Raw genomic sequence first — 20844 nt, 5'->3', positions numbered from 1 at the left:
ACTGTAATATTTTCGCTCAACAATTGCTACCCGCAAGTAGGTTTTCACCTTTTGATGGTGAAAATAATCATAAATGCTACCCGTCGATAAAAACCGTAGATCAGGTGGGGGAATACTTGAAAAATTTGTATATGGTCGACCTGGCAACGCTGTGAGCTCTGATTTTCTCCCCATCACAGTTTGTTATGATCTTATGGATCCTCCATCGTCCATTTAAATTTAGGTATAGTTTTGCAAATTTTAATCATCTTTAATGTTCTCAAATAGTTGAAACGAACCGCGGAGTGCGTGCAGTTCCTTCCTCTCCACAAAATGTGCGGAGATCGTTCCCAAATCTGTGACCCAGTATAATTGGTGAGCTGTGCTGTGACATGAAGCAATACTTTTCCCAAGATGACCCATCGAAGACCCGTTTATACTTCCTGCAGCGAGCCTCCTGCATCCAGCTCCATTTCGGATCCGCTCAGGGAGTTGTTCGAAGCTTGCAGAACAGGAGATTTGAATAAAGTGAAAAAGCTGGTCAACCCTCAGACTGTCAATGCGAGGGACACAGCTGGACGCAAGTCGACCCCTCTCCACTTCGCAGCAGGTATCTTGACTTGACTTTATCAGTAATAAGTTAAGGAGGACTTTTTCACCTTAGTATTTTAAGCAAATTCTATGTCCCCCTTTGAACCTGAAGTAGAATGCTTCGATAGTAGTCATGCACTGAGCTAGTACTCACTAGCAATACCGAGTCCAGTTTTCCAGGTGTGCATCTTTTCTCAACAGCAAGAGTTATGGATACCTGTCTCTCTGAATTACTCCTTTTATGTTTCCTGCTGACTCATAATACAGTGCATGCCTACGGTTCACCATTGAAACCCTATAGAGCGCTAATTCAGAATGTTGATGCCAGTCCGAGGAAACCTCCAAACATTATAGACGCTTCACTTAGAAATACATTCACGCACAATAGAGGACATGCAAAGCTTGATTCTCAATAAGAGACACTAAGTTGAATCAATTTACTAGGCAGTATGTACTAGAAGCAAGTTCAGTGAAATAGGCAATCTCTTCTCATTCCCTTTTTCTATTTAGTACACTGATAGGTTTAACCACAGTTTTTTATTTGATCCATCAGCAGTCTTGTTAGAATCAGTGGATCAGTTTTGAACTTAGTGTTCTTGATCAGTTCAACTAAACATTTTCTTGACTAGTGAACAACCTTCCAGAAATACAGAAATTCAAAGGATTGTGAATTGCTCCTATAATGAAAGGATGTTGATTTTGATATTTTAGAGCTCTGTTTTTACAATACCAAGGCTTACCTACTGTAGCATTTGACTAAAACTTTGTACCACATTGTAAGAAGAAATGGCTTGTGTAGTTTTACATACCCTGAAGGTTACCCATCACACACTAATACGAAGTTTTCTTTGGAATGAGAAAGAGTGATTTCAATGGGATGAACATTGTGTAGTATTAATCAAAAAGATCAACAATTACCTGCCAGTATTATTTGTCGAAATCATGAGGAAATGTGTAGCTGGGAGAGTTAAAGAAAAAGAACCTCTCTAAACATTCTTATTAGATGGATAGATAGATAGATAAATAGATGGACGTATTTCTATCAAACGGAACTATGTGCATTAAGACATGAGCCCTGAGACCCTTAAGAATATGTGCATGACAGGGCTCACATCATAATGCACATAGTTTCGTTTGACAGAAATACGTCCTGATAATGATAAAAAATATTGTTTTAATGGGAATTTTTCATTTACAATTCACAGGTTATGGCCGTCGTGAGGTAGTGGAATACTTGATAGCTGCAGGTGCATCAATCCAAGCACGCGATGATGGAGGACTCCACCCTTTGCATAATGCCTGCTCATTCGGGCATGCAGATGTAGTTCGAGTACTTCTTGAAGGCGGAGCCAATGCTAATACACGAGACAATTGGAATTACACTCCATTGCATGAAGCAGCCATCAAAGGAAAAGTAGAAGTTTGCATCGGTAAGATCAATAGCTTTTGTCCGCTCATGGCTATGTAGATTTAGTTATTTTTTCATTCAGAAGTGTAATTCCAACTCTTTAGTTTATTCCTAACTCTTGAAAGTATGAGACTTTATTTCAACCTTTTTTTTCCATTTGATTGTACCCTAAGTCCAAGAATTTTACCCTTGGATGCAGAATATTGTCGAAGTGTCTGTCGCTCGCTGTATCAATGGTGCGCATGAGACAAAGTAATTTAAAATATTTTGTAGGCTTGATAAAAATGCCTAAGCTCCTTAAAAGTGTCCCTGAAAATGTCGGGTTTTTTTCTTTTTTACTCTGTTTACTTACAAATTTTGCATTTTTCTGAAGAACACTTAATTTTGAAGCTTACAGAAGCACGCCTTCTCCTTTTTCACAGATATCCGATTTTTCCATGTGGTCCCAATTGTACTGTTGAAGGTTTCTGCACCCCTCAGTAAATTTATAGGCACTGTTCTCTTATTTCTATTTTGTTGGAAATATAAGAGATCAATATTTTAACATTTCTTATGGACTCAACAAATCATTTTCACAACTGTGTAATGGTAGTGTTAATCAGCATTTGAAAAAAAGATAAGAAGAAATCAGTGTAAACTGTAAATGTGAAGACTTGAGTTTTAATATATTGTGATATTTTTCCAGCATTGCTACAACATGGTGCAGACACAAGTATTAGAAACACAGAAGGGAAAACAGCGTTAGATTTAGCTGAAGCAGGCACAAGAGCTGTATTAAGTGGCGAGTATCGTAAAGAGGACTTACTGGAAGCTTCTCGATCTGGAGCAGAAGATAGGTTGGTTTTACGTCTCTTTAACTGTCTGTTAGTTGCCTGTGAAGTATAATCAATCCTATTTCTTCATTTAGCTTTGATATGGTAACAACTTTGACTAGCTTTGACTACCTCACAGATCAAACATTTTTTCATAGGCAGCAACACAAGGCAAAAATTCTCAAAAAATCAAAATACTTGAACTCAAAATCGGAGTTTTTACCTGTGTGATAGGAGAAACAGATCCCCTTCTAAAATCCTCACAATTATAGGAACTTTTATTTTTAGAGTCTTATTATTTGCTAATGTGCAACTTTAGTCATCTCCCTTTCTTGCTATCTTTAGATCCACAAATTCAGCATTGTGCCCAACAAGGTTACCCAAAATTGACTTGTTTGCCAAACGTATTGCTCAATATGTTCTGATTGAGTTTGTATTTTTATTATTATTAATATATTGTTTTTGTTTTAACAGACTGCTCAGTTTACTGAATCCCCTGAACGTTAACTGTCATGCAAGTGACGGTCGCCGGTCGACCCCTCTTCATCTAGCAGCTGGATACAATCGCGGGCGTGTTGTTCAACTACTTCTCCAGCATGGAGCGGATGTCCATGCCAAAGATAAAGGGTAAGTAATTCTTACCTTTTATAGAAACTAAACCATAGAAAGAAATGGAATAAAAACAGTCCTCACAAACTAACTTCGCAAGGAAGAATTGCTGCTAGGCCTTCCAGTTTTCAGACCTAATTATCATCAATAGTATCTCTGGTTGAAGGTGTTTTTCTGAAATTAATCTGTACTTTTATTAAGGGCGGAAATCCAATTTTCTAAACTTCTTTTGTTTTTTCATTTTGAAGCTCTTTTTACGTTACATTTGTGTTCTCATGTGTCTGTCACTTGCGTTCCAAGAAGCGGACTACCGCTGCTTTCTTGGATAATACTGTGAGGACTATTTAAGAGTGCAAAAATACAAAAAAAAAAAAAAAAAAAAAAAAGATTTTGAAAGATGAAATGCCGCCCATTTTAAAAGTAAGCGCTGATTCAGATACAAGCCAAAATTATCAGTTGCAATCAGCTAATTTATCAAATAATTCTTCTCTAATCTATAAAATAAATCATAATTTTTATGAAATTTATCATTATTCTTCATTGAATTCTCTCATCTACTCTTGATTGCTACGTTTTTCCTATCTAATAAGATTTTCTAACTTTGTTGTTGTATTTTTTTTCTTTTTTCGTATGTGTGTCTGTCTATTTTCCCTTTATTCACTCTAGTTAAAGAGCAAGTTGATGGGGAAATCATTAAAACGTTTGTCATGATTGTGGTTCACCATAATTTCTCCTCCCACTAAATTTTTTAAGAGAGTGTTACCAGGCATCAATTGAAATAGTCCATTAGTACTGATTTAGTCCCTAAGTCAGAAAAAAAAAAAAACGAACATTATTTTTATTTATCTTTTATAGATGAAACCACAACGCACTCTATCAAGGAGAACTCATTTTAAGTGTGCAATTTTTCAAAATTTTCATTCATATACGTGTATTGATGTATCTTAAGTATTTGATGTATTTGATCTACCTTCATATTTGTGGGAATTATTTTGAAAATTTTCTTGATTAGGCAAAAGTTATGGCTTAATTTTTTTTGCAATAGTTTTGGTCATTATTTTTCTGCTACCAAGTAATATATTAAAATTAATCTGCAAAGTGAGTGACATGCTTTTCTTATCGACTAACCTTTCCAATTGTGTCTTCCAGTGGTCTGGTTCCTCTTCACAATGCGTGTTCATACGGCCACTTTGAGGTGACCGAGATGTTGATTAAGCACGGAGCAAACGTCAACGCTATGGATCTATGGCAATTCACACCCCTCCATGAAGCTGCCTCGAAGTCTCGTGTTGAAGTCTGCTCGTTGCTTCTCAGTGAAGGGGCCGACCCAACACTTCTCAACTGCCACTCTAAATCTGCAATAGACGTTGCACCCACCAAAGAGCTTCAAGAAAAACTATCAAGTAAGGGACTTATTTTTCTAATCAAAGCATGGTAATGGGTCAACAGCCTTTGTCACAAAATTACGTTTTGATAGTTGAGCCCTCTTGATTGTCTAAAACAATACCTCTTCGGCTGATATCAAGGTCCTTTGTCTAATATTAATAGATGTTGTACCCTTCAAAAAATAGTAATTTCTGCTATCTACTGTGTTAGTGTATACAGCTTTTTCTTCCACCTCGGATTTTTTAATGATTAATGTGTGTAACTGAACTGGTTTGTCCACGTCCATTACTGACAATACCAGGATAGAAAAAATTATTACTTATGTGCACTACCCCAGACAGAGTGGCTAGCGAACAAGAAAACCGGGAAAAGTCAGGGAATGGAACTCTACTGGGAAAAATCAGGAGAAAGTCAGGGAATTTCTTCAACGGTCAAGGAATTCTTTGGGAGCCAGGTTCTAGGTAACAATTGGGTCCGCAATGGGCCAGCTGATCGCATTATTGTGCCAAGGTTTTTACCACATCAATTAAGTGCCCTTACGTTATCTTAAAAAAGTCAAGGAATGATAAAATTAAATTTTCCGAGCCACCCGGTGCTAAAGGTGTCGTGACACTCTCTGCGCAGCGTGCACTATGAGACACTATTTTCTCAAATATCATAGAAACTTATTATTCGGACAATTCTCATCGTTTACTACTCCTGTTTTGATTCAGTCATCAAAATCTGACTCTGAGACGTGTGAAAGTGACCCAGTCTCTAGTTAGATGTATTGTATGCAATGTGCATTGTTAAAAATTGTGGCTGTCCCATCCGTTTAATTTGTATCCAAAATTTTTGCTCAGTATGCTGTCAAAAACTTTAAAAATTGTAATTTCGAAATGATAAATGGAGCACTGTTAATAATCGGGTATTGAGTCAGTTAAAATAAAATGATGCTCTGAATACTGAGTTAAAGAGCTGAAAGCACAGATTTTTATAATCATTCAAAACTGATTTCTTTTTTTCTCCTCAGATTATGAAAAATTACCCATCCAGCCATGTTCAGAATTTCGCAAGTCGCTTATTTCATTACTAATCATTTTGAATTCTTTTTCCAGCTGAATTTAAAGGACACTGCCTGCTGGACGCCTGCTTTCAAGCTGACATCTCCAGAGTGAAAAAATATATCTCCGTAGATTTAGTCAATTTTAAACACCCCTATACGGGGAATACACCTCTTGTAAGTATAATCTCGTGATAGTTTAAATGATCATTATATTTCATTCATTATGATCCTGTGTATGCTAATAAGGGATGCTTTGAGTAAATATCCCTTAGTAGGGACTGAAAAATGGAAAAAAACGAAAATAGGCCTGGTAGAACGACAGAAAGAACCATGACATAACATAAAAGTTTAAGGAGTCAGAGAGCGTATAGTAATGATTTGAAAAGTGTCATGTAAAATTCAAGCTGTAGTGAGGATAGAAGACCTTCTTTAATTTACTATCATTTTGCAAGTTATTCAAAGGTTCTGTAAAGTTTACAAACGTTCTAAGAGTTTTTTAATGTTCTGCAAATTTCACAAAAACAGAATGATGTCTTTGTTAATCACAATGGATTTGTATTGCAACCAAATTTTTGTCTGGTGCATCAACATTTTATTGTTGTTTAAGTTTAGTCAGAACATTCTCCGTATCAAACGTTTTGACTTCGCTGACACCACTGAATTTATCCTTGTCTTTTTCAGCATCGTGCTGTGATGTCTTGCTATCCCAAACGCAAGCAAGTAGTTGAATTGTTAATCAGAAAAGGTGCACAGTTAAATGAAAAGAACAAGGACTTCTTGACTCCTCTCCATGTCGCCGCTGATATGTCTCATTTTGATATCATGGAGGCACTGCTTAGGTTAGGAGCCAAAGTCAATGCACTGGATGCTCTTGGACAAACTGGTGAGCCTATATTTTACCTGTCATCTTTTTCCTTCTTGATTTGATTAGTGAATACGCATGAAATTCTACCCAATTTATTGCATTGATTTTATCAAATTTTTTCTTTGATTACTTTTTCTTGGTTTTTTAAACATCTATTGCATCTAAATCATCATTGGGCTCTACAAATAAACTGCTTTAATTTTTCTGTAATCTGCAAAATATTTAGAGAACTTTCTGAACTTTCAGCTTTGCATCGCTGTGCGCGTGAAGATAACGTTCAAGGGTGTCAGATCCTTCTTTCATTCAATGTGGATACTAGTATAGTTTCATTACAAGGCTACACTGCTCTGACGGTTGCTCAAGAAAGTGCACAAAAAATCTTGCAAGGTAATTATTCCATAACTTTCAATTTCTTCTTTAATATGATGTTTCATTCTCACTTTACATTTTTTGTACCTATACAAATAGAAAAATTTCAGTGAATCTATGTGATTTTAAAAAACCCTCTTAGGAACCTCTCTTGAATATTTTATTCTACAACTATCCAATGAAAATGTTATTAATTTCCCTGCATGTTTTCTATCAGAGAAGGCGCCCCAAACAAAAAATTGATACTTCGATACCAGAGTCAAAAGGAGTGCTCTAAGATAATTTCAAGATGAAAAAAGAGCCCAAAAGTGTCAAACCAAATTTGAGTTATAGCAGTTTCCAGTTCCATACGTAGTTTTGAGAAAAGGCTGTTTAGAAATCTAATCTGTTATATTTTGGGGGGAGATTGTCGAAATAGTATTTGGTTGGTAAAAAAATAAATGAAACTGCTCGCAAATCATTCCTCAAGACACTGGAGAGAATTTTCTGTCAAAATACCAAAATCTGAATTTTTCATCTAACTTTACACAAATAGCTCAATGGAAAATTGTATTACCCCTGTCAACGAAGCTGCTCTTTTCATAAATGGTCAAAAGATTGCTGAGAAAATGCCTTTGTAAACCTTAAGCATAGAAACTGTTCATTTCTAAGCACGTCTGTCATGAAGATCATTAAAGCATTTTTAATGATCATTGTATGATTTTTGTGCGTTTATTCAAACGATATTTTTCTTTTTTTGTGGAATATTCATGGGAGGAACAGATTTTGACAGGTCCCTGTATGATTATAAACTATGATGATGGCTAATTTTTTCTCTCTTTTTTCCTCGCTCCAGAACCACCCTCAGTTCTTGATTTAGAAAGTCAAATCCTAGAAGCTTCCAAAGCCGGTGATCTAGAACAAGTTCAAAAATTATTATCAACTTATCCTCACATAGTTAATTGCAGAGATCTGGATGGCAGGTGAGTTTTTATTATTCTTATTTTGTGCACTACATTATCATTTGCAGGACTACTCTAACCAGTGTTCCCGGGTGCTCCGTGTGTGAGATCCGTACGCTCTACCGCTCTCCGTGCTGCTATTGGCTGAGCGTCATTCTGTGACGTCACGCGTACGGATATTTTAAGATAGGGAAGCGTTTTTCCCATAAGGTTTTTGTCCGTACGCGGTCCGTGTCGGTATAGGGAATGTCCGCGCGGCACGGATAAATCCGTACGCCTGGCATCACTGACTCTAACCTGAAAATTTTTTTCTATGTATCGTAATTTTGAAATGAGGATGTTTTACCTCGAACTTTTTTAAGTCAGTCAACAGATTGTAAAAACAGGAAGAAACAAACTCTGAAAAACATTTAATGGATCACTAGACAAAACAAGAAATTGTTTATTTATTCAGTGTAAAGTGGTACAAGTAAAAGAAGGGTCATTGTTATGGTATGAGTCAGGAGGTAAACAACAATTTATATTAATAAGTTAACGATTTAAAATTCATCTGCTTCGGTAATCAATAGAATTTTGGCAATTGTTGAGAAAGGCCCTAATGTCTTAAATTTGTATGATTGGGTTTGACAGTTTTTTTATAGAGACTGGCTTCTAGCAAGCAAAGGTGGCACTATAACGCATGTTTTCCGACCTGAATTTCATGCAGGACACATTAAACATATCAAAAACTTTAAAAAACAAATCTTAGGTGAAGAACAAACGCTATAGTTTACATTATAAACAGTGACTAAAAACTTTATGCTTGCAAAAAAACATAATTAAGGTCAGTCAAATTAGGCTTTTAAATTGCCCGTATATATCAATAGCCAAAATGCAAAACTACATATCTCCATTGCAGTGATTCAAAATCTCTGCTACTATTTCACTCTTTCAAAAAGAGACAAGCCTGTTTTATCACTTGAAATTTAAACAAAACATTCTGCGGCCAAAGAAGAAAAATCAAGGAAATGTTTAGAAAAATACTTTTACCGGTTTTTTCAAGAAAAATTGAAGTATGACAGGAAGTCTATAATGGCACAAACAGAGGTACATAATTTCGCGCTTCAGCCATAGATAAAACTTTATGTCAGGCAAACAACTAGATCTTAATTTCTCACAAGTTTTCTTCCTAGTTTGATGGAAAGATATCTTTAATTCTGTCATAAAAAAATTACTACGCAGAAAAGAAATCTTCTCATTGCGGTTGGAAGACAACTGAGTGTGGATTTGCATCTGTATTCATAGTTTTGCTTTGTTTGAATAAAAATGTTGCTATGCTTATTCTTTAATCTCTCATTTCAGGCATTCAACCCCATTACATTTTGCAGCAGGCTACAATCGAGTTTCGGTGGTTGAATATCTGCTCGCCCATGGCGCTGATGTTCATTCCAAAGACAAAGGGTAATTTTTAATCATTTTTTTCGTAATGGACAAATATCACAAAATTTCAATTAAAAGAAAATTAGATTAAATCCGCCTTCACAATTATTCCCCTCTCAGAAGAAAACAAAGCTAAAAACTGAATCATAAAGAAAGTAGGTGAAATTGCTGCTCAGATAGCAGAATTTATTGTTTGTAATTGGTTGCATTGTATCCATTTCAAAGGGTTAGATTCTCTTTCCAAAAGATTTTCTGAGCATCCATTAAAGGACTATGAGAGCTCTTGAAATTGTTTCACAGAACAAAAGTAGCTTAGTTAGCAATTAATGCATGTTTACGAAGGAAAGGAGGAAAAATTAATTGATTTTATGGAACAGAAAAGTTTCAAATTTTATCAAATTCTCGAGTTTAACTTGTCTTATGTTGATGGTGCAGTTGGACCTGGGCCCGAATTTTGTTGTCCTTCCACCGGTACTTCAATATACTAAGGGTGAGTCCTCACTGCTCGTAAGTCTGTCTTAGCACCTCTGATTGGCTGGTGGTGCAGTTTGGACTTATCAATGGCTTTTGCATTTCTGCGTAAAAGTGCCTACAAAATTTAGGCTCTTCGGTTTAGATTTATGACCTTTTTCAGTTTAAAGAGACTTTTTGTCTAGTTCCTCCTGCTTTAATTGCATCGATATTGATTTGCTATCTGATTTTACAGTGGACTTGTACCACTACACAATGCCTGTTCGTATGGACACTATGAAGTAACTGAAATGTTGGTGAAACATGGTGCAAATGTGAACGTTGCAGATCTTTGGAAATTCACGCCTTTACATGAAGCAGCTGCAAAAGGGAAATATGACATTGTTCGCTTGTTATTGCAGGTAATTCATTTGACTCTTTTTGTAGGTGGCTCAACTGTTATCAAGAAGTGTATCTCATATCTTACTACTCCTGGATGTTAAATTGATGTTAATTTTTTTTCAAGCAGTCTCAAGCACTAATATTTTATAGTCAATGTAAATTGATCAATTTTATTACAAAATAGACATTCTCATTCAACACTGCAAAATGCTCTTTTAGGTGCCAGCCTCCCGCTTTAGTGAAAGTCAGTTGTTTTGATTATCTAAAGTCTTCATAAAAATATTAAAATAAGAATTTAAGCGTTTTTTCAGAAAAGTGCACAGTCCAATTTTTATCTAAATTTGAGTTTTTGACCGCAAAGTAATTCTTTCTTGCTTCCAGTATAGTTTTTCTTGTTTTCTGAAAAACAAATTTCTCTAAGTTGGCATCTTTTGGAAATGAATACTTCAATTTTCATATGAATTTTAGACCTTCTTTTTTACATTTTAATCCTTTGCACCTCAATTTGTTATCTTTATTAAAGTAAATTTGATACCAAGAAATTTGTTTCCTAGTATTTCATAATTTCACTTCTCATCCTTCTTTGGTTTTTTTTGTGTTCAGCATGGAGCAGATGCAAGCAAGAAGAACCGGGATGGTGCAACTCCGCTTGATTTAGTGCGAGAAGACGATCATGAAGTTGCAGACCTATTGCGAGGTAACGCTGCTCTGTTGGATGCAGCAAAGAAAGGAAACCTGGCTCGGGTTCAACGGCTGTTGACTGGCGAGAACATCAACTGTCGTGACACTCAGGGGAGAAATTCAACGCCTTTACATCTAGCCGGTATGATGGTTGCATATATAATGCATTTGTATGCAAGCAAGTCATTAGAGAAACAAAAAAGGCGTTTAGCTGGACTAGCTTGAAACTCATCAAAGCAGGCTTGTCCAGTCCTGAAAGTTCTTTTCCTCAAGTGTAGAAGCAATGTCACTTTTTTTGAAAAATATTTCTAATAGAGTACAGATTGCTATGGAACAATAATGCCTAACCTGACAATTTTGGCAGAGTAGAGTTAGCAACTATGCCACATTCTACAGTACAATGCTTGCCAACTGATGTTTTTGCATTTTTTAGATATACCTATGTAGGTGACAAATATACTGGGATGAGCAAAAGTAATGTTTTATCTGTTGTGATTTTTAAAATTTTTAAGTCAAAATGTTCCGGTTGGAACCGTTGTTTCCGGTATTGAGGTGGAATATCTTTAGAGAGCCACAATGGCCGTACTTCTTAGAGGGACGAAGGAAGGAAGGCCCATCCTCAAAGTATCGACAATTTTAAATGAAAACAACACATTTTATTGAACATGAGAACTAGTGTCGAAATAATTGAGTACTTTGCTGTTTTCATTTCAATATTTATTCTATCAAATTGCTTTCTAAGCTTTTTATTGTATTCTTTGCTCCACCACAAAATGCATGTCAGATTGTGAGCTGAATTGAAACTATTCTTTTTTATTTTCAGCTGGTTACAACAATTTGGAAGTGGCAGAGTTTTTGCTGGAGCATGGAGCAGATGTGAATGCCCAAGACAAGGGTGGGCTCATACCTTTGCACAATGCCTCTTCCTATGGTCACTTGGATATTGCCGCTCTGTTGATCAAACACAACACAGTGGTAAACGCTACAGATAAGTGGGGTTTCACACCTTTGCATGAAGCAGCTCAGAAAGGTCGAACACAACTCAGCGCTTTATTGGTAAATTTTTTTCTAATAGAATAATTAATATTTTAGAAAAGTATTTATAAGTTCACAGTCCGTAATAATGAAGGTCACGGCTAATTCCATCTAGTCCGAGAGCCCGACGATATTTAGTGACAAACTTGTGACACAAGTTTTGACCACTCAAATCGATAGCCTTACATACACTGACTTGAAAAATGGTCATCTGCCACTTTTTTACGAGTGCTGTTGCATAGCATATAACCATTTTCCGTTTCAGTGCAGTTTTAAGTGGTCAATACTTGTGTCTTGATTGTGTCACAAAATATCGTCTGGCTCTCAAACTAACCTGTTTTTTAAACTGGCCACCTCTGAGATATTTTCTGATTTTCCATGATGGCGTACTTTTTTGAAGGACGCTCAGGCATTGTTCCAACTCAAATTTTCAAGTCGTTTTATATGCTTTCTCCAAATTGTTTTGCAGAAATTTCATGCCAAAAAAAAAAAAAAAAAAAAAAAAAAAAAAAAAAAAAAAAGAATATATATTGTTAATGAACATTTTCTTCCACAGCAATTCACAATATCTATTTTTTCAATAGATATGTTACAATCATAGGCGGAGGTGCAGATACCTCCAAAATGCCAATTGTTTCTTCCCAATCTGGCGTTCGTGCCTCATAGATAAATTTTCAATTACATTAATTCTGACACTTTAGAATTCTGTGATTATAGGACGGAGGGCCTTTTCATTTTTTGTTCAGAACGCTCTCATTAGAATATCCTATTTGCAAGAGTTGCGATGTAGTTTGCAAGTACTTATTCCAGATGCTCTGTTCTTTTTTAGCTGGCTCATGGCGCTGATCCGTTCCTAAAAAATCAAGAAGGGCAGAGCCCCCTTGACTTGGCTAGTGCAGAGGATGTGCGAAGTCTGCTCCAAGACGCCATGGCTACGTATTCCTCAACACCAGTCCTGCAGTCCTGCGAGTCGACCTCGACATCACGTATGGAGACTGTCGTCATGCCGTCCGGCGCTTCAGTCACTCTATCCACGCCAGATATGAGTCTTGTTCCGAGAGGCGATGGATGTTGCGCGGTTGAATCTCAAAACGAAGGCGATGCCAAATGTGTTCCTCCCATTTCTTCGATATCAAGTTTCTTAACTAGGTATGTTATTTGAGTCTAATTTAAATTGAAATCTCTAAATTCCCAATTACAAATTGAAGACTTAATGGGTCACTAGATAAGATCCACATCAGAAATAAATGTCACTTTGTTCCTCCTTAAAAGTTAACATTTGAAAGCGTAACACACAACAGTAAGTTTGAAAATCAACTCCTGAATGAGTTATTAACAAGTTTTTTTACCTCAGATCAAATGGAAATTTAATGATACAAATGATGTCATTTGTATTCTTACCATCAACCATTGTTGATTGCAAGCACTTATATCTTGTTTAGGAATTAATATCTTAATGATTCGTCTTTCTTGTGAAACTTTGATTAGAAAACATGTTGCGCAATGCTCTAATTCATTCTTTGTTCAGAGGCCACTTCTAAGTCATCTAAAATTTTGATCCATTCAAAAAAATGGTCAACGTTTTTGTTCAGAATGGAGAACAACTTTATCAACCAAAAAATATAGTAAAGTAAAAACTTAATTTGGAGAAATGCTGCAATAAAATACAAAAGATGAAAAAAATGGAAAAATTTGTGACATTTCAAAATAATTATAATCTTGTTTTCAACCAGGAATAAGTAAATAGCGCTGTGATTGTTGGGCTGTCGCTATCCGCAATGTCAGCAAAGCAACAACTCATTTTTCCGGCTTTTTTCTGGTTGAAAATGAGACTAATTATTTCGAAACATCCTGGATTTTCTCCATTTTTTTTATCGGTGATATTTTAATGCAGCCTTTCCCCAGACTAAGTTGTTATTCTAATTTCTTTTAGGTTCATTTAAAGGTATTTCCTTTTTTATACTCACCATTTATTAGATATCTTGAACTAGCTGCACGGCTTTTCTCGACAAATGCTAGGTCATTGAAACCCTGTTATCTGTATGTATCACTGAAGTGATGATAAATTGTCTTTTCCTTTCTAGTCTTGGCTTAGAGCATTTATTGGAACTGTTTGAACGAGAACAGATCACAGTTGATATCCTAATGGAAATGACTCACGACGATCTGAAACAAGTCGGAGTCTCTGCATATGGTTACAGGTTTAAGCTCCTAAAAGGCATAGAGAAATTGCACTCCTCTCAAGGTAATGATTACTAATCTTATCATAACTTGTTGCTCTTAAAAAAAATTCATATTCCTAGATAAATCTCAATAATCAAGCTTTGGAATTTAGTGTCATCTATGAACTTACGTTTGCATTTTACAGGGTTTATCTACAAGTATTTTTATCAATTTTTATAAGAGCATTTTCTTTCCTGCTTCACTTGAATATATGTGTTAATTTGACTGAAATCGGTATCTTCCATTTTTTCTGAACGGTCCTAAAACTCAACCAATGATTGTGAAAAAAAGAGACAGAGAGATTCTTAGCATACACAGCACAGTCCGAAAGTTACACAAAGCAGCTGTTATGTAAAATCACATCTGTATAAACAGCAGACATCAACTTCCGCCACTTCAAGAGTGTTGATACTAAGTTTCCGACTTGCAGTATAATTATATTTCAAAATATTAATGACAAACCGTGTTTTATACAACACAGCGGATGTTAGAATTCCAAATTCTTTGCTGAAGCTCATTAATCTCCGTAAGGATCCTGTATAATCAGCACATTTGAATAGTAATGAAAGTGAGGAAGATCTGTTACTAACAATTTTTTGAGAAATGACACCTTTTTCAATTTTTTTCTTATTTTACCAGATTGATAGTGTAAGAAGTTTCTTCTTTTTTTATTGAAAAGTTACCAAATTTTCATTTCTTTCGATAGATCATTTACAAACTTAACACAACCGGTATTTTGATTCATTTTGATTGCTCTACCTCTTCTACATTAGCATCGTAGTTTCGTTTATACCTAAGAAAAAGTTCTCCATGAAAACCGCGCGAAACCATGACGAAAGTCCGCTGAAAACAGCGGATGTGGTCTTAGTAAAATTACCGTATCTCAATTGAAACGTTCCTCAAAGTTAAAGTTCTAAAGCTCATTTTTTAGAGAAAGATTTGCTCTGTAATGAACCCTTAACCAAATCCTATTTGCTTTTCAGACATCAAAATGCACAACTGAAATTCGCACAAAACTTCAATTTGCCAAAAAGTGAAATTCTGCCATCATACTCTCTACATCTGGTTATATATTTATGCTCTGTTATAGGTATTCCACAAGGACTCAGCCCAAATCAAACTACCTTACTCGTTGATCTGTTACCCGATGACAAAGAATTTATAGCCGTAGAAGAAGAAATGCAAACAACAATCCGACAGCACAGGGACAATGGTCACTCCGGTGGTGTTTTCTGCTCCTATAATATTATTCGGGTAAGTAAAACTTGTCGAATCCAATGGGACAGTGGTAAGAAATTTTTGCATGTTTGTAGTATAATTTTTCTTTTGTTAAATTTCCTGGGAAACCAAAAAGTTCATTGAAAAGGTCAAAAAATCATTTTATTTCTATTTATTTGATTTTATTTATCAATTAATACTTGACCAAAAGGCCATGGTACAGGTCTTGTAACTTTGCAAAAATGTAGCTCACATTTAAGGAAAAGGTTTTCAAATTGTTGACAACCTGGATTCTAGATACTCCTTGACGGTGTAACAACAGCTATGTATCATTAGTTTATAGATTGCTTAATGTTGACTGTTAATTTGTTGTACAGCTTCCCACCTATTATGTATGGATATATATGGATCCCATTTAACTACATAGATCTTTGTTTCTCTTTTCATGCTGGATATTATTTTTGTCCATGGTTTTGTAAATGTGAATTTTCGAGAAATGCATGAAGTTATTTACATTTTATTTTAAATATTTAATGCTTTCTTGCATATGCAAACTTAGTAGGGATAACAATGCTAAATTCTTGAAATGTTCTCTGCGAAACTTTCTACGATTTGCGCCCATCATGCATTGTACTATTTTTTCAGCTATTTGAACACATCTAACGCCCCTTTGGCATTGCCCCAATGGGCCATATTGTTTCTAAGAAATGGATAGACTTGTGCATAGTATGCCATTTAAGCAGTTTGAAACTATTAAATTAGCGCATCTGTCTCACGTAATAATAGAGAGTAGATAATTTACTGCGAATATAAGGTGTGTGATGACCTCATGACAATTTATTATCTATCAACATTTCTAAAGAAAGAAAAAGTTAATCAAAATTTGACCATTCAGGAGCTGACAGTTGAGTTAGTGTAGCAAAGCAATGCCTCAAGCTGAGTGTAGCTAATCACCAAACGCCTTTTTCCCTACCTGGCTATGTCATCAGAGCCTGCCAAAAATATAGCTCCGAACAAGTTCCATCCTTAGCATTTTCAAAACAGGATTTCATTGCCATTTAGAGTTAAAAAGAAAAATCTGAAAAATTCCCAGAAGCTTAGTTTGCTTAATTCTCTCAGAAAATGGATTTAAAAAAATGCTGCTGCTGACCCATTGTTAAATCCACTGGAATGTTATTTACACGTAACTTCACCAATTTATTTTTCTATTTTGAAATGTAGTTTTATTCCTCTGTTTGGGAAGTAACAAACTTTTACTTTTTATCACCTACCTTTCTTTTGGGTTAGAATTTTCAAGGAACGAGTTTCAATGATAAATATTTCCATTATTTTTTCTCAGATCCAAAAAGTGCAAAACCGGAAACTCTGGGAAAGATACTGCCACAGAAGAGAAGAGGTGAGCGAAGAAAACAATCACCAAGCGAACGAACGTATGCTTTTCCATGGATCGTCTTTCATCAACGCTATTGTTCAGAAAGGATTCGATGAACGGCATGCCTATATTGGTGGCATGTTTGGTGCAGGTAATTTTTTTGTCATTACGATTCATTGTTTTTCTATAACTCTATTCTTTAATAAGAATGTTCCGTCGTGGTTCAAAATCAAACGTTGGTGGAATGAAATTGATTTTAAATTCTTTCCTTTCTCATTGCCTGTTTGTATTCTTTAATTGCTCGTCTTTTAATATTCAGCAGGGCCTGGAGGGCTTTATCTTATACAAACCCTTGTGTTCAATGGTTCTGTATTTTTTGGTGTGACACATTTTGATGAATTTTTATTTTGCTTATTTATCCTACAGTATTCTGTGAACATTTTCTTGACAAAAGCTGAAAATAAGTTTATAACTTAAAAATTATTCAAGTTTTCTTAGTAATGAAAAGGAATGTTAACCAAGTTTATTTTAAAGAAAATGTTCATGTGATTGTATATTTGACTTATTTCGACTTGTTTCACTTTTATTTACGCACAGAATGCGTTATTCCAGTTTAATTGTTTTCGTTGAGATTTTAAGATCCCCGAAAAGATCGTGCCTGCAAATATCAAGGTTTTCTCAGGAATAATTTTGTGACTCGTAAAGGTGGAAAACAAATTTATTTTACTCTGTTCTTTCTCCATTTATTAACAAAAATTATTTTTCTTCTCTCAGGTATCTATTTTGCTGAACATTCCTCGAAAAGTAATCAGTATGTTTATGGTATTTGCGGTGGGACTGGATGCCCAATGCATAAAAATAGATCATGTTACATTTGTCATAGGTAAATATATTTCTTCGTTCTTGTTATTTTATTCTCTGTACCACACAGTTGGGTGCCCATCCTCCCCTTCAATGGGTATTTTAGATCTGATAAAATGGTTCAAAAGTAAGGTCAATAATTTAGGGTTCCCTAATTCCTCAAAAATCTTCTGGGAGAAAGCTTAAAATCTCAGCGGATTTGAAGCTCTGAATCTACTGGGGAATCTTCATAATTTCTGAGACACTCGGCTAATTTTTTTGGGACAAGTCTGTGATCCTCAAATTGACTTTACCCCGGTTGAATTGTTATTATTTTAAAAGCCACACATATCAAGAGATAAAATCAACTGGTCCGTTTGAAGAAGTTAGTGAAAAGTTTTAAGAAAATTGAGTGCGTCCCAGAAAATGAATTTTCATCATCCAAATGATTCCCATCGACTTGACCACTTTAAATCTCTCTATAAAAATCAGTGAAAGAGTTTAACCTTCCGAGACCTTATATTGTCCTTATTGTCTTCCAATGTTATCTTCCTTGTTCATATACGCCGTCACCATTTCTTTCCAGGAACTTATTGTTGTGTCGCGTAACACTCGGAAAGTCTTTCATGCAGTTTAGCGCCATGAAGATGGCTCATGCCCCTCCTGGCCACCATTCTGTGATGGGTCGCCCCTCCTACGGTGGACTTAGTTTTCCAGAGTATGTTATCTACCGAGGAGAACAAGTACGTTATTTAATCTTCTCTATAAATAGGTTTAGTGGCGATAGACAATGGTTGCTGTTTGATGGTTCTAATATAAACAGAAACTCAACCACAGTATTTTTATTAGACCAATTGAAATTTCTCGTATTTGGTGGGTCATGAAATGACTTAAGATTCGTAAATAATGAACTCATATCAAACTTACAGGAGATTCTCAGATATCGCAAATGAGATATGTTATTCCGCCGTCAATATATAAACTAATAGTACACAGCATTTTTTGCCATATTTGTTAGCGTTCTTTTGCTGACTCGCAACTTATCATGTCAATGCATGCATCTCGAATCGCAATTAGCGATGATTATTCCTCTTTGTTCCCTCTCTCTTCTTATTTTTATTCAAGGTGGTAGTGTTTATGTTTGCCCTTTCCACAAAGCATTCAATAATCATTGATGATGGCAAGTAATTAAAAAAAAACGGTCGCTGCTGCTATGAGAAGGCAATTAGACCATTGAGTTTCCGATTGCTAGATAGTGATGTGACGAAGTGTTTCATGTATTTTAGAGGGGCAATTTTTTCAAAATCTTGCTAGTTAAAGGGGAAATCTTTCAACCAGACTGCAAAAAATTCCAGCTCATTACGAGGACTTTAATATTATTGTGGCGGGAATACGGTAGGGACCTTGAAAAAAATCCGGTAAACGCCTTCAATCAAGTGTTTGATAAATCAAGCTTTTACTGTATAGAAAGTATGGAGGTATCAAAAAATTATTAATCTAAAGTTACCAAATTTATGGATTGTCTTTCTCTTGTCTGCTGGTGGGAGATTCAAGAACTTGTACCACTACATAAGTAATCAATCAAGTAGCAAAGAGGTTGAGATTTCATTTAAAGCCTGCTTGCATGGAAAATAGAAATGTTTCTTTTCCTATGCTCTTCTAGGGCCTCAGATCCAATACTCAACGATTCAACTTATTATTTTCTACATAGCAATCAATTAGTGATCTACAACTGTGACCAAAAAAAGTTTTCTTAGGTCCTATTGCTGAAGTCTATTTTAACCTTCTTTCTTCATGGTCTTCTTGTCTTTTACTTTATCTCAAGCTTGTTTCCACTAATTTAGTGTTCTTTTTTTTTAATCCTGAATCTTCCCAACAATGTGAAATATGTAGATGAATTTTTTCTGAAAAAGGGCGCCTCTGCTTTTACTATCAAGATTAAGCCAGATAGCATCTCTCATTTAGCCTCAGCTCTACTGCATCATTTTTGAAATTGGGACGGTTTTAATCATCATCGATCGATGATCAGAATAAATTTTATCTCTCTACTCTGGGTGGTTTCATGCTCATTCCCTAAAAATACTGCTGTGAGATAGAAAAGCCTCGGCACACAAATGTTTTAAGTGTTAAGAAAATCACGATGGGTAGCATACTGATCATCGCTCTGCTCATTCTGATCATTGTTATTTTGTCTCTGATTTTATTTCTCAAGCTCTGGTTTTATTATATTAGTGATATGGGCTTTTTTATTCGTATTTTTTCTGATTGGCTGCTCGGGGTGTAGACTAAGTGTACCCAAATTGTTTTTCATTGTTACAAGAATGTTGCGCGATCATATGGTCAGTTTCTTTAGTATGTTTTAATGAATGATGCTTTTAATTTTAAATTGATTATTTCAGCTCGTCCATGAGAAATAGACCTTCAGCATCTGAGATACTTTATTCTGAATTCAATGGGCGCATTAAAACTTTCCAAATTCAACTCATAAGTTGGAAAATAACAGTTTTTGTCTACATTCATTCGCGTTTCCTGCTTAAAGAAATAGCCAGAGTTTACACAAGTCAAATCGAGCACTAAACTAATTTCATTTTATTTTACAAAGGAAGAATTTTTCTGTGCTTTAGTTTTTTTCTGAGAAGATCGGAGGTATCATAAGAGAAAGTTAATAAGTGAGAAACCAATCTCCAGTCATTTGCCTAACATACAGATTGATTTCACCGCCTCGATATGATATATTTCTTCGTTTTTTTGCAGGCCTATCCGGAATACCTGATAACATATCAAATAGTCAAACCGAAGGTACCCACTGATGTGTGATGTGGAACATCGGGTCTTAGACATTCCTACAACCAACTTCTGCGTTATCATATTTTCATTGTGTTTCTTTTTCATCATTCATTGTTCGTTTTCTTTTTTAAGTTATTTATTATATATTATGAATATAATTATTATTATTAACTCTTTGATCTTCTTATTCGATTATCCCTATCCTTTATCCCAAGTTTTGGAAAAAGGCAGCAGCTTCTTGAAGAAATCAAACCAAGGTCACTCGAGAAATTATATTTTATTGACTGATGTGACTGTGTATTCTGGTTCGTCTTTATGAATTTTTCTCAAATTTCAGGTAATTTTTCTTTACCCTTAGGAGAGAAGACTCTGGAATTTTCCAACTACTTGGTGCAAGGTTCTCCCATCATGA

General features: G+C 35.4%; 1 protein-coding gene across 1 annotated transcript; it reads left to right on the top strand.

Moving 5' to 3' along the window:
• The first annotated feature begins 165 nt into the window (after positions 1–165).
• On the top strand, positions 166–20603 carry Tnks (tankyrase). Its single transcript, XM_019057754.2, has 20 exons — positions 166–589; positions 1776–2000; positions 2664–2814; positions 3265–3417; positions 4549–4802; positions 5883–6004; positions 6512–6713; positions 6942–7082; positions 7900–8026; positions 9347–9445; positions 10131–10296; positions 10880–11099; positions 11781–12013; positions 12822–13141; positions 14077–14237; positions 15306–15469; positions 16773–16956; positions 17580–17688; positions 18232–18388; positions 20400–20603. The coding sequence occupies exons 1-20, from the start codon at positions 394–396 to the stop codon at positions 20460–20462; spliced, it is 3447 nt and encodes a 1148-aa protein (XP_018913299.1). The 5' UTR covers positions 166–393; the 3' UTR covers positions 20463–20603.
• Positions 20604–20844: the final 241 nt, after the last annotated feature.

This window comes from Bemisia tabaci, chromosome 6 (assembly GCF_918797505.1).
Source record: "Bemisia tabaci chromosome 6, PGI_BMITA_v3".
NCBI lineage: Eukaryota > Metazoa > Arthropoda > Insecta > Hemiptera > Aleyrodidae > Bemisia > Bemisia tabaci.
The sequence above is the reverse complement of the archived record's forward strand: the minus strand, read 5'-3'. Positions and strand labels throughout refer to the sequence as shown.

Coding starts and splice junctions, on each gene's coding strand:
- Tnks (XM_019057754.2), top strand. CDS start 394: ATGACCCATCGAAGACCCGTTTATACTTCCTGCAGCGAGCCTCCTGCA. Junction 4,803..5,882: donor GCTTCAAGAAAAACTATCAA/GTAAGGGACTTA, acceptor TTCTTTTTCCAG/CTGAATTTAAAGGACACTGC. Junction 9,446..10,130: donor GTTCATTCCAAAGACAAAGG/GTAATTTTTAAT, acceptor CTGATTTTACAG/TGGACTTGTACCACTACACA.